Below are 13,506 nucleotides of genomic sequence, written 5' to 3' on the forward strand. Positions count from 1 at the left end.
AACGTTTTTACGTGAACCCTTTTGGAAAAAGAGTAGGGAAAAAATGATCACAATCACTGACCTCTACCATGTTCTTACAGCTGTGGTTCCTCTCTATGTGGCCATGATCTTAGCTTATGGTTCGGTAAAATGGTGGAAAATCTTCACGCCGGACCAGTGTTCAGGAATCAACAGATTTGTGGCGCTATTCGCGGTCCCGCTGCTCTCTTTTCACTTCATCGCCTCCAACAATCCTTATGAAATGAACTACAGATTCATTGCGGCAGACTCTCTGCAGAAAATAATAGTACTCTCTGTTCTTGCCGTATGGTCAAGAACCAGCGCCAGAGGATCCCTGGAATGGTCTATTACTCTTTTTTCAGTCTCCACGCTGCCTAACACTCTCGTAATGGGAATCCCTTTATTGAAAGGAATGTATGGTGATTTCTCAGGGAGTTTAATGGTTCAAATTGTTGTGTTACAGTGCATAATCTGGTACACTTTGATGCTGTTTCTGTTCGAGTATAGAGGAGCAAGGATGCTCATTTCAGAGCAGTTTCCCGACACTGCTGGCTCCATTATTTCGTTCAGAGTTGATTCTGATATAATTTCTTTGGATGGGAAAGAGCCTTTGCAGACTGAGGCAGAGGTTGGAGAAGATGGGAAGATTCATGTTACTGTGAGGAAATCAACCAGTTCAAGATCGGATATTTTTTCAAGGAGATCCCATGGTGGGCCACATTCTGGTGTTTCTTTAACTCCAAGACCGTCTAACTTAACCAATGCTGAGATTTACTCTCTGCAATCTTCAAGAAATCCTACTCCCAGGGGCTCAAGTTTTAACCACACTGATTTTTACTCAATGGTGAATGGTAAGAATAGTAGTCCAAGACAATCGAATTTTGGGAACTTGGGTGGTTTTGATGAGGAAAGTGGATATGTGAATCAAGGTAAAAGTAATGGAGGGTATCCTGCTCCGGCTAGCGCCGGAATATTCTCTCCGGCTGCGGCCGGAGGTGGAGGTAAGAAGAAGGCTAATGGGGTTGAGGGTGGTGGTGGAAAAGATCTTCACATGTTTGTGTGGAGTTCAAGTGCTTCACCTGTTTCTGAAGGAGGGATTCATGTTTTTAGAGGAGGTGATTATGGAAACGAACTTAATGTTGGAGCTCATCCCAAAGGTATAATATTTCAAAAAAAAAAAATATTGCACCCTTTTTTTTCTTGGTCAGATTACTACAGTTGAATCTGCAGTTTAAATTAATTTCTTGGATTTGAAAATGAAACAGTGCATGAAATTTAATGTTTCTTGTTGGAACTATATTGAGTACATTTTTTATGCAACTGCTTGTCATTTAGGGAGACATGCTCTCATGTTTCTATTTCTGTTATTAGCTTGTGGTTGTATTTTTCCTAAGGAATTTCCTTCTAGGATGGGCATTCTGTTCTTTGTTTGTCAACAAAACTGCAACACCCCTCAAATTTTGGTTTATTTGTCTTCTATTATCACATGCTTTCCATTATTTTTTTATTTTATAAAGTTTTTGTTGTGATTTTTATTTTCATGAATATCATCTGCAGACAAGCCTTAGTACCCGTTTTATGCATGTGTTTGATGATGTAGATTATGACGATTTTGGCCGGGATGAATTTAGTTTTGGGAACAAACGTGGTCCTAATGGTCCTGATCGTGAAGGGCCTGTTCTTTCCAAGCTTGGTTCCAGCTCCACTGTTGAGCTTAACCCAAAGACGATTGTGGATGTGAAGCCAACTGCAATGCCGCCAGCCAATGTGATGACAAGGCTCATACTGATCATGGTTTGGCGAAAACTCATTCGGAATCCCAACACGTATTCGAGCCTCTTTGGCCTCTCTTGGTCTTTGGTCTCATTCAAGTATATGCACGAACATCCTTTGTTTATGTTGGTGAAGCCATAAGTATTTCATGATAAGAAAATTATAATCTTGCACATAGAAATATACTCGTATAGATCTATATTAGCGGAAGTGGTCGCCACTCGGTCTGGTCCCGCCCCCTTCTGGCAACACCACCTGTTTTTATATGCTCTTGTTTTAGTTGTAAAACACTTGAAAATTTGTGATTCTTGCAGGTGGCACGTTGAGATGCCCGCGATAATCGCCAAGTCGATCTCCATTTTATCTGATGCTGGTCTTGGAATGGCAATGTTCAGTCTTGGTACGTTATAACTAGCATCCATATGTACGCATTGCTTTTTCTTTCAACTAGAGTGCTAACGATAAAGACTTAACTACTCAAGTAAAATGGGATTTCTAGGATTGTTTATGGCATTGCAACCAAAAATGATTGCTTGCGGAAAATCGGTAGCTGCCTTCTCGATGGCAATTCGGTTCCTGACGGGGCCAGCAGTTATGGCTGCCGCATCAATTGCTGTTGGACTCCGAGGTGTTTTACTGCACATTGCGATTGTTCAGGCAGCTCTTCCTCAGGGAATTGTTCCCTTCGTTTTCGCCAAGGAATACAATGTTCATCCAGACATACTGAGCACAGGGTCGGTACAAACAAATTAAATATGCTTGTTCACAAAACTACTGCACATCCATTTCTCAACAACTGATGAGATGCAAATGTTTACAGGGTCATATTCGGGATGTTAATCGCCCTCCCGATCACTCTGGTCTACTACGTCTTGCTAGGACTCTAAAGTGGTTGCGGCAGCAACAATTAATCTAAACCATGAGAAAGCTAACCCTTTTGCTCCATGCTATTTTTTCGGGATTCTAACTTAAAAGTATCAGCAATCTCACAGAAAAGTAAATCTAAAGAGGCCATGCAGCAGTCCTCAACACGAAAAATTCGAAAAAAAAGAAAAAGAAAAAGAACAAACGGCTAGTGCTCTTTAATATAATAGTCGTTGCAGTAGAATTTTGTTGTTTATTGTCATTATATTTTGTGTTTCTGCCTCCTTTTTCACTCCATCCTTTGCCCTTTATTTACTTTTGTGGCCTTTTTCACGAAAAACAGTGAAGCTTGTTTCTTGTGTTAAGGTCCCACTATATATATTTGTTCCTTTTTCTTCAAGGGTGGTGTCAAACATTTTACCTAACAAGAATGCCTTAAGCACGCCTTTTGTCGTGGTACCTCGTAAAAAATGTATTCGATATATATTCGTATGTGAGTTTGTGGTTTATATGATTGACGTGATTTATAAATTATTATATTCAAGTATAATGACAGTTAATTGCAAAAAATAAAGAAAATTCAGTGACATTTGCTTTTCAAACTAAAATTTAACAAATATGTTTTTGGTCTCTTTCCCCCTAAAATCTTTTGAATCCATCAAATTTTTCATTATTACACAAATTGCGGCGTTAGCCTGGCGTGTTGGTTGTGGTTTGACATTAAATATTTTGTTGGGGAGCAGACGATTGTGTAGAATAATAAATATTGGGATGCAGAGGAAATTCTTAAATATATGAAAATGTGTGTCAGCGGACGAATCCTATTATCGTTAGCTTAGAATTAGGCTTAGGTTTTTACCACTGACTCGTCATTTATTGCTATGAGTTTCTTGGAGAAGCAAGGGTCAGGACTCAGGAATAGATTGATCCAATTTTTAGTAGAATTTATTTAAATAAATAAAGTTATTTTTAAAAACAAATTGTTATTATACAAAAAATAAATATAAATCTCACCATTCTTTTCATTTGTTTCAAATATGTAATTCAATATATATATTTATCATTTTTTCTATATGATTTTATAGATTTATCTATGAAAAGAAAAATATTTATTTGGTTCCAATACATAATTTATTCTTTAAATTATCTTTTATTTATTGATAAGTTTTTTTAAATATTTGATTAGAGTTTTGTTTTTCTATACTTTTATAAATATTGACTCTAGATGTGATTCCATATACTTAAAAATATTTATTTTCTTATAAATTTTATCTTACCATGATTTGTAGGTATCTGATCAAGGAAACAATTTTAAGAAAAATTATGCCTATAAATATAATGATCATATGTTGTGCACAAGCGAGAGATAGAGAAAAATATTCACAGAGAGAAGAATTAAACCGAAGAGAGCGCACATTTGAAGATTATTGTTACTTACAACTATGTTGTCGTGGTTGTTGGAGACATATAAAGACAACATTTGTGAAATTGTTAATTGAAGATTTTTTTCGTTCTTATCCTCCAGTTTTTGACATATAGTTTTGGCATTCTTTGGTTATTATATTGTTGTTTTTATAATACAATTTGTTTCCTTAACGTGTTAGATAATATATTTTTTCACAAAATCACTATTGGTTTTGTAAACTCAAATTATTTTTCTATTGATTATTTTGCTCCGAGTCATTGCACAAGTATTTGTATTTATACATAATTATCTCCGAGTTATTTTATTTAAGTTAATTATTTGTGTATTTTATTATTCTGTTGTATGTTGTCAACTCCAATCTATTTACTTCAAATTTTACAAACAACAAAATATTCTCGGAATATTTATTTTATTTTACATATATTAATTCTTCTCTTTTATTTATTATTTTTTTTTATAAATCAACAATATAATTATAATAATGTTATACTATATAATTAAAATTAAATTATTAATAAATGTAAATAATAATATTTAAGTTTAATGTTTAATTAGTATATATTATTTATGTGTATAGAATACGAAGTAATGCACGAAATTATTAAAACTGATTAATAAATTGAATATATGAAATTTAATTAAATACACCTTCAAACATTCGAACTACTATATATTTGTCCCATAAATAATCGACTAAAACATTTTGTAATATGAAGGGAGCATCTCCGTTTTTCATTTTTTATATATCGACCGAAAAATTCTTGATATTTGATATACTTATCGACGACTATTTATACGTTCAGAGTTGGTTTTATCTCGCATTTTAAATGACTGCATTGAGATCACGTGCATCTCTTAATTCAAGATCCTAAATATAATAAATGATTCAAATTTGATCATGTATGGCCTAATATTAAAAATTCTCTAACGACGTCAATCCATCGAACACAGTAGCTCAAATCCATATCACAAACTTGGATTCGTCACAATCAGAAACTCGGACACCAGAGACTTCAATATCAGGTTTGTCTGGACTACATATATTTTCAATTAATTTAAGTATTGATGAAAATGTAGGTGATACTTCATTCAAATGATCTCTTAGAATTAAAAAATAAAAATTAATGAAGAAAAAAGAGAACAATATTTCAGAATTGATAGACACGATGAAACAAGAACATCGCGATCTTATGAATGTTTTAGAAAGGGGATCCACTGAACTTCACCAAAAATATGATGACACTTCAAAATGATAAATTAAGATTAGAAAATTGGCAAAATAAAATTGAAACTTGACAACAACAAAGGACATTAGATGTCCTTCAAGAAGATAATAAAATTTTATACATGGATTTGAGCACGATTGAAATTCCAGAAATGCATGAAATATTTCTAGCTATTACAAGCAAAAATAACGCCCCATGGAAGCCAATTTGTATTTTGGTGGTGCATTGGAGATAGGGCCGGACCTTTTATGAAGCCAAAGAGGCCATCGTCTCAGGGTCCAGTCTTTAAGGGGGTCCAACATATATATTTTGAGTCGATGACCTACTGAAATAAGTTTTTTCTGGCCCAATATTAAATAAAAAAATAGTAATTAAAATGTTTTTTTTGTTTATAATTGATCAAACTCGATCTTTTCTTTGAGTTTGGTTTAAACAATTTAAACAATATTAAGAGACTTTGGGGTATTTGTTGAGTTTGGAAAAGTTTACATGTTAGTCTTTAACTAGCTTGATGAAGTATTGTATAGAACTTCAACAATTTTTTAAGATGCTACTGTGTTTGGCAAAACTGAATAATTTATTCTCAAATACTTATATTGCCTATAAGATTTTGTTAACTATCCTTGCAACAGTTGCATAAGCAGAAAGAAGCTTATCGAAGTTAAAGTTAATAAAAACTTATCTTCGATCAATAATGTCACAAAATAGATTAAATGAGCTAGCTATGTTGTTGATTAACAAAAAAATGATCCGAAAACTGAATTATACAAATTTGATATATATTTTTTCCTCAAAAAGAGCTAGAAGATTATTATTTATGTATTTATTTCAAATATTTTTGACTTGTTTTTTATGTAATATATTGTTTCTTATGTATTTATTATTTGCTAACTGAATTTTAGCATTATTTATACCAACAAGAGAATTTATTTTTAAATTTTAACTTTAGGGCCCTTCGAATACATATTCGGCTCTGATTGGAGATGCCCTAATTGCATCCATAAATGTTGTGTTAGATCAGATATTTAGCGACTCTCAATCATAAATTTTTTCATAATTATTTTATTTAATAATCACCGTTAGATTATATATATATAAAGAAAATCTGACAGAGGGAAATTTGATGATTTTTTTAAAAAATTTCCTAACCATAATGCATTTTAGTCAGCGATCTTTTTTGTAGTGTAATATATTTTTTCTTTTCTTTTTACGACTATTTTTTTTAAAAAAAGTTTCGCATAACTCTATTGTAAATCCAATTAACCCCAAACTCTTTTGATGAAAACATAAATTAATAGCACGTAAAGAAATTTTAAAAAATTACAGAAGTCAAACATATTGAAACTTTAAAGGAACCGATGCCTCTTCGCAGCCAATATAATTAGATTTTATAAGATAAAAAGTTCTTATAATATCAAAAACATTAATTAATGTTTAAAGTAGTTTAAAATAAATTTATCTAAATACTTTACAGATTATTTTTAAAATAAAAATCTTACAGCTTACAAGCTCTTATAACAATTTATAAAATTAAATAAGTTTAATTAAACACTATCACAAATATATAAACATAAAAAAAATCAAAATTGCAGGTTTTCCATGAAATAATTGCTAAACTAATCAAGACACCCGAACAAAACTTTACGTAAGAACAGATTATGGAATTTGGTGAGCTGAAATCATGGAAAATATTGTCTTGCGTCTCCATTATCTAGCTTGTTAATAAATATTAACAAATAAAGTACTAAAACTCAATATTAATTATATAGCGGACCAAAATCATAGGGTCATAAATATACAGAAGCAAGAATCAATTTTTTCATTAATTTAATAAAAAATTAAATAAACTTCATATTATTAAGTATTCTAAAATGTTTGGACTAATAGTTTATTTTTTGTTTTAAATTTGTTTCTATATTTTTTTAACATTTGTACATTGTTATTCGTTACGGATATAAGTAACTCATTAAAAAAATTTAACTTTTCATATAATAATATTCTTCAAAAATTAAACTTTGAAAATTAAAGGAGATGTGTAGTGGGAATCAAATTAATTACAACTATCTTAGTCAAAGAAGACAAATGGTTTGTGCCTTTAATTGCACATTAATCCAAGTGCTTTACTTCAATTATGTTCATTTTTTTCGTGGATCAAACGTAGTACTCACAGAATGTTATCGAAATTTGATGTGATATGTTGGCTAATCATATGATTACACATATAAAAAAACACACACATTAATTAATTAACTAAGAATAATTCTATTTTGAGATGGTTTCCACTAGTTAGTCCGATATTTATTTTTCATGAATTGAATCAAATAGATATGATATATATCTCGTAAAATTGATCTATAAAATAATCTCATAAGAGTTTTCGTGATTAATTAATTAAACTCATCCCTCAATTTTCTTACAGAATTGGCTATTTAAAATATTACATAAATTCAATGGCCGTCATTTTGAATGGTTGAAAATTTTTCAACTTAACTTACTTATTTTGACATCTTTGTCTATTTTTTTAATTAATTTTACATATTTCACAATTATCATTATATTTGTATAAATAAAAAAATAAATAGATTTCAAATCAATCAAACATATTCATCCAAGTTACAATTAAAGGACTATATAAAAATTGAAATAAATTATGCCTAGATAGTGTTTTCAATCACTAAATTTTTTTTTTACTTAAAAAACAGTTTTGTTGTTTCTTAATCTTATATTAGACGTTGGCTTTTGTTTAATTTAAAGTGATAAGATTCCGATTCTACTGGTACAAAAATGACTTACTATTAAAATCAATTATTTATCCAATACTATTCACTTATGATTTTCTGCTTTTCATTTTTTTTAAACATTATCAACTTTTGATTTTTCCCTTTTTTCATAATCTATGAATTTATATATTTTTTTAAAAATGAGAAGTTATAGTAAACTTTTCTTAAATTTAGTGGTAACCCGAAAAAATTATCAAGATTTAAATTTAGTGGATTCTTTAGATCCTCGAATCTCCAGAATTAAAGAGGGGACAAAGTAGCGTACGTAGGCGGGGGGGATAGACAGGAAGTAGCCGACACGCATTCAGTCAATTGTCGGGCCGTGCTTCGCGCTGATGTTGTCTTATATGCGCGGATGTACATATTAAACCTTTTTTTTTTTGCAAAATAAATTTTTTAAAAATATAACAATTATATTAGAAGTCAAACTTTTAAAATTATTTGTATTAAGGATACAATTATTTAAAATTTTAAATCATATATAAAAATATAAAAAAAATCATATGTATGTAATAGTTACATATGGGGTAAAAATTTACTAAAAATTACTTTTATGATATTTTTATTAAAAGAAGATGAAATATTTTTGTAATTTGAGAGAATTATTTTTGTTATATAAAAAATTACACCATGATATAAACAATTAATTATTCTATCCACTCATATTTNATAGAATTGATGACATTTTTGTAGGATAAATATTTTATGATAAATTGTTTATATCAATTTTATAATGTTTAATTTGTTAATTTTTATATTTAATTTTTTTCTTATTGTTCTCCATAATTCAGTAAATATCTATAGCTCACTCGAAATAATTCAAATTTTAGAAAAATTTAATTATAGATGATGATAAGATATTTGGATATAATATATATGAATTTCAATCCTTCGACATGTACGAGAATGATGATAGAATTAAATATCCGATGTGGATGATGATTAATATAATAAATTAAGATGATGTCGGATGATATGAAATAATACACAAACCCGACCCATGTCATCTCTAATAACTACTCATATGTGTGTGAATGACAAAGTAATCAAATAGGGTCATATGCATCGAGTCGCCCAACACCTCCATCAAAAATAGACGTGTTTGAGTATATTATTTATAAAACGTAAACCCTTCGATCTTTCCCTTTCAATTTTTCCCGGGGAAAAAACCAACAATCGGGTTTAGTCGATAAAAAAAACTTTGGTTTCATTGAAATTTTTAGTAATGTAATCTGAAAAATTCGTTCTTGTACATATTTTATATCACAAAAACTCTTGTGAGACGGTCTCACATGTCAATTTTGTGATACATAATTCTATTTTTGTCATCCATGAAAAAATATTATTTTTTATGTCAAAAATATTATTTTATTGTAAATATGAGCAGAGTTGACTAATCTCACGAATAAAGATCAGTGATACTGTAGCACAATAGACCTATTCATTTTATATTTACGATATATGTTTTATTTTTAAACTACATGCATTTTAATTGATTTTATATACACACATTTGATATTAGTATACGAAAATAAATACTTTTACTAAAAATATCATTATTATTAGGCCATCCAATAATCAGAAAGCCCAATTGGGCCCAGTCACCTCATACGGCAAGCTCATACAAGAATGCTACGCTTTTCAAACCTAATATCTCGAGGTTAGTAGAGGCCATGGGCTGAGCCAGCTAAGGCCCAGCCCAAACAAATTATGTATATCATAGTTTTTAGATAAAAAATTTTAAATTTGATCTTCTAATATTGGATGTCTAATTTACCATACCAGAGCCATATTTTGACAGTTAATTTCTTATTTGGTTGATCCAAAAAAAATAAAAATACAAAAGAAAATCTATTTCCTTCGGCAACAAATTAAAATGCTCCAAAAACCCCTCAACTCCTCCCATGGTGATCCAAAGAAGCCATCAAAAAGTAAAATCAACAAAGCCCAGATCTCCAATACTCATATTCACAGCTTCAATTGCATGCATTGCGTTGTTGTACCTTGCTTCATCTCTAATCTCCACTAATGGGTTCTCCTTCTCCTCTTCAAGAAGCTCGCAGAACATTGTAAATGACCCCAGGGATCGTCGCAATATGCACGATAAATACTTGTATTGGGGAAGCAGAATCGATTGCCCTGGAAAACACTGCGAGACTTGTGCGGGTTTGGGTCATCAGGAATCCAGTCTGAGGTGTGCAATTGAAGAAGCCTTGTTTCTGAAAAGGTATGTAATGTAATTGTATATCCCTTCATTATTTTTCTATGTATATCTGGCGCCAAGATTGAATCTTTTGTTATTTTGAATGGTGGTTATTGTAGCAGATTATAATTTTTCTGATTGTTTTGCATAAGTAATTGGTAATAGCGCTTGAAACTTTATCGTAGGTATGCTGTGAAACTTGGGATACTTGCCAATTCTTTTGAAGTTCTATTTGTTAGTGCATTTAAATATCTGTTATGTTTGTTCAAAGGGCCAATCTTAGTCCGGAGTTTCACTGTTTCTTTGTAATGGACAGCCTCCTGTTTTTCTTCTGAGAATTGTGAAATTGATGCTATGGTTTTCCTTTTAAGCATAAATTTTCTTCTGATTCATAGTTAAGATTTCAAATATCCCTTGGGATAAGAAGATTCAGCTTGAAAATATCAGGGGACCTGAACATTTTGTGTAGTAAATCGAGTTATTTGTTTGTGCTTTTAAGTTGGCTGTTACAGAATACCATATTGTGTCATGTACTGCCATACTGGGGGTATCACTCATTCTTTTGCACTCAATTGTTCCTCGGATTCTGCACTGTTCCAAATAAGCCTCTGTATGAAACATGGCATCACAGAAAGCTACAAATATGACTATTTTTTCTGCAAATCTGGCGATGTGAAAATCTGAATTTTGATCTGGGATTGAATGGAAGGATGCTTTGAAGGGTAATTAAATCATAGTACTTGGGTGGATGTTAGAAATCTATGTTATATTCGAATGTCCTTGTATTTACGATTTTCGAGTTAATCCGTTATCCTCAGTTGGCTGCGAATTTGTGCTTCAGGAACCAGAAAATTAGCAATTTTGGCTCATGTCCCCCATTTGTTTTTTAGACCTAATGAAATGCCTTGGACAAAGGTCATGGTTTGTTAAGATACATATATCAGAGTCAGACATTAGGTCATCACGAGTATAAGAGTTAGATTGTATACAACTTGCTGCGAGCTGACATGCATATTTCAATTTTAAGTTACGCTATTTGAAGTATCTTGAGTTTGAGACTTGCTTTATGTTTTTGCAGAATTATTTATCTGTGCACGCTTCTGCTCCTGGTTGCAGGACTTTTGTGATTCCTTCTAGGATGTGTATAAATCCAATACACAACAAGAAAGGGATACTTCACCAGTCTAGAAATATGGCTGTGGAGGACCAGTGAGTTTTTCCCTATTCCGCTACAGCTTTGAAGTGGAGATTGTGCGCTGATAATGTTCTTAAGTCATTTGATCAGATTTTTATTCGAGTAATATGGATTCAAAATATTATTCATGGGACTGATTAGGAATTTCTTAATTGGATGCATGTTATATTTTCCACTCTCTGAAAAGCAGTTGACTAAATTTGTTGAATGAGATGGCGAAAATACAAAGGGCTTGCATTGGTTTATAGCTGCCACTGGTTGTTTTAAATGATTTGTTTCTGTTTGCTAGGTGGGATGCTAACACATGTGCTATGGATTCTTTGTATGATTTGGATCTCATATCGGTTACAGTACCTGTGATTTTGGATAATTCAAAATCTTGGCATCATGTCCTTGCAAAAAGCATGAAATTGGGTTCTAGAGGGATAACACACGTGCAAGGAGTCAGCCGGACTGATCTCAGAGACAAAAGTTTGTATTCAAATCTTTTGCTTGTAAATCGATCTGCAAATCCTCTATCATGGCAAGTTTGCTCTTTATAGTTTCATCTATCTACGTTCTTCTTTTCCTGTTGTTCGGCCCTGTGAGTATTCATAATTTTTTTCCTTTGATTAACTAAATTGACAAGGGCTTGATCAGCTATAAAACTCAAATTTTCAATCCATATTGGAAATATTTTGTGTGGCATCAACCCATGTTTCCTTCATTACTAGATCGGTTCTTGAATCTTGATAGCTTTCGTGTAGGTATTAATCATGATACTCATTCAGGTTCATGGAGTGCAAGGATCGGAATAATCATAGCTCTGTTTTATTGCCATATTCATTTCTTCCTTCAATGGCAGCAAAAAAGCTTCGAGATGCAGCAGAAAAGGTAATTAAACGTCTTAGTGCTTTTGCTGTCTATCAACTTTTGTGGACGCCAATTTCTTTCATTATCCATTGAAGTGGGAAAATGTTGAAGAAAGATCATAAGATGTTCCAGATATTACGAGAAAAATTGCTTATCCCAGATGAAAATAAATCAAGATATATGTAAGCAATTTGTGTCAGTTACAAATCAGGATGTTACGACTCTGCTAGTTATGTTGCAGTTATTTACATTTTTGTCTGGTGATTTTACTATTAAGATGTTTTATGCTTCATGCTATCAACTTCGGAAGCATGTTCATGCAGATCAAGTCCCTTCTTGGAGACTACTATGCTATCCATGTTCGCCGAGGTGACATACTGAAAACTAGAAAGGATAGATTTGGGATTGACAGGACCTTACATCCTCACATCGACAGAGATACACGTCCTGAATTTATCCTTTGTCGAATAGCGAAATGGGTTCCTGTTGGACGAACCCTTTTCATCGCCTCGAATGAAAGGACTGCGGGATTTTTTTCGCCTTTGGCTGTGAGGTTTGTTGCCTGAAACACTTTAAAATGTGAAACTCAGAATTCAAAAATTATGGTTTTAAAACTTTTACTTCAACTTGGTTCAAAATAAAAAAAACCAACGTCACATACTAAGGCAAAACTACTCGTACCTTTTTTTTAAGAAAAGCACTTTAAAAAGGTCGTACTAGTTGATTAAATGATTTTTTCGAGTTAAACTCCTCTATACACAAACTCGGACTTATATAAACGTAAACACTTTTGTTTTACAATCTTGATTCTTGTGTCATCTATCTACAGGTACAAATTGGCCTATTCATCAAACTATAGCAGCCTTTTAGATCCAGTGATCGAGAACAATTACCAATTATTCATGGTGGAAAGGCTTGTCCTAATGGGAGCTAAAATGAACATTAAAACATATAAAGAAGACGATTCAGATCTCAGCCTCACAGATGATCCGAAAAAGAACACAAAGATGTGGCAAATTCCTGTTTATACAAAGGATGGAGAGGAATGCTGATTCACTGAGTTAGCTGATTATGGATTTTCTCTGATTTGTGTGCTCTTACCGGGCTCCCCGTTTCACCCCACATTGTAAGGAGGTTTCTACTGCTCTAGATGATCAAAAAAAACATAATGATACGGTAATTCTTTG

The 13,506-nt window shown here is 32.0% G+C and overlaps 2 protein-coding genes across 4 annotated transcripts; both read left to right on the forward strand.

Annotated features, from left to right (window-relative positions):
* The first annotated feature begins 6 nt into the window (after positions 1-6).
* On the forward strand, positions 7-3,083 carry LOC140982851 (probable auxin efflux carrier component 1b). Its single transcript, XM_073449618.1, has 5 exons — positions 7-1,157; positions 1,601-1,871; positions 2,088-2,173; positions 2,273-2,507; positions 2,594-3,083. Exons 1-5 carry the CDS (start codon positions 44-46, stop codon positions 2,658-2,660), a joined length of 1,773 nt encoding a protein of 590 aa, XP_073305719.1. The 5' UTR covers positions 7-43; the 3' UTR covers positions 2,661-3,083.
* A 6,839-nt stretch (positions 3,084-9,922) lies between these two features.
* Positions 9,923-13,387, forward strand: LOC140982860 (uncharacterized). Of its 3 annotated transcripts, none has more exons than XM_073449630.1 (6): positions 9,923-10,296; positions 11,389-11,481; positions 11,757-11,990; positions 12,238-12,340; positions 12,643-12,872; positions 13,149-13,387. In XM_073449630.1, exons 1-6 carry the CDS (start codon positions 9,974-9,976, stop codon positions 13,369-13,371), a joined length of 1,206 nt encoding a protein of 401 aa, XP_073305731.1. In that variant the 5' UTR covers positions 9,923-9,973; the 3' UTR covers positions 13,372-13,387. The 3 variants fall into 3 exon arrangements, with proteins under 3 accessions (XP_073305731.1, XP_073305733.1, XP_073305737.1); XM_073449632.1 differs by having other exon boundaries at positions 10,088-10,296; positions 11,351-11,481; XM_073449636.1 differs by lacking the exon at positions 9,923-10,296 and adding an exon at positions 10,332-11,255 and having other exon boundaries at positions 11,351-11,481.
* Positions 13,388-13,506: the final 119 nt, after the last annotated feature.

This window comes from Primulina huaijiensis, chromosome 1 (genome assembly GCF_012295235.1).
Source record: "Primulina huaijiensis isolate GDHJ02 chromosome 1, ASM1229523v2, whole genome shotgun sequence".
Classification (NCBI taxonomy): Eukaryota; Viridiplantae; Streptophyta; class Magnoliopsida; order Lamiales; family Gesneriaceae; genus Primulina; species Primulina huaijiensis.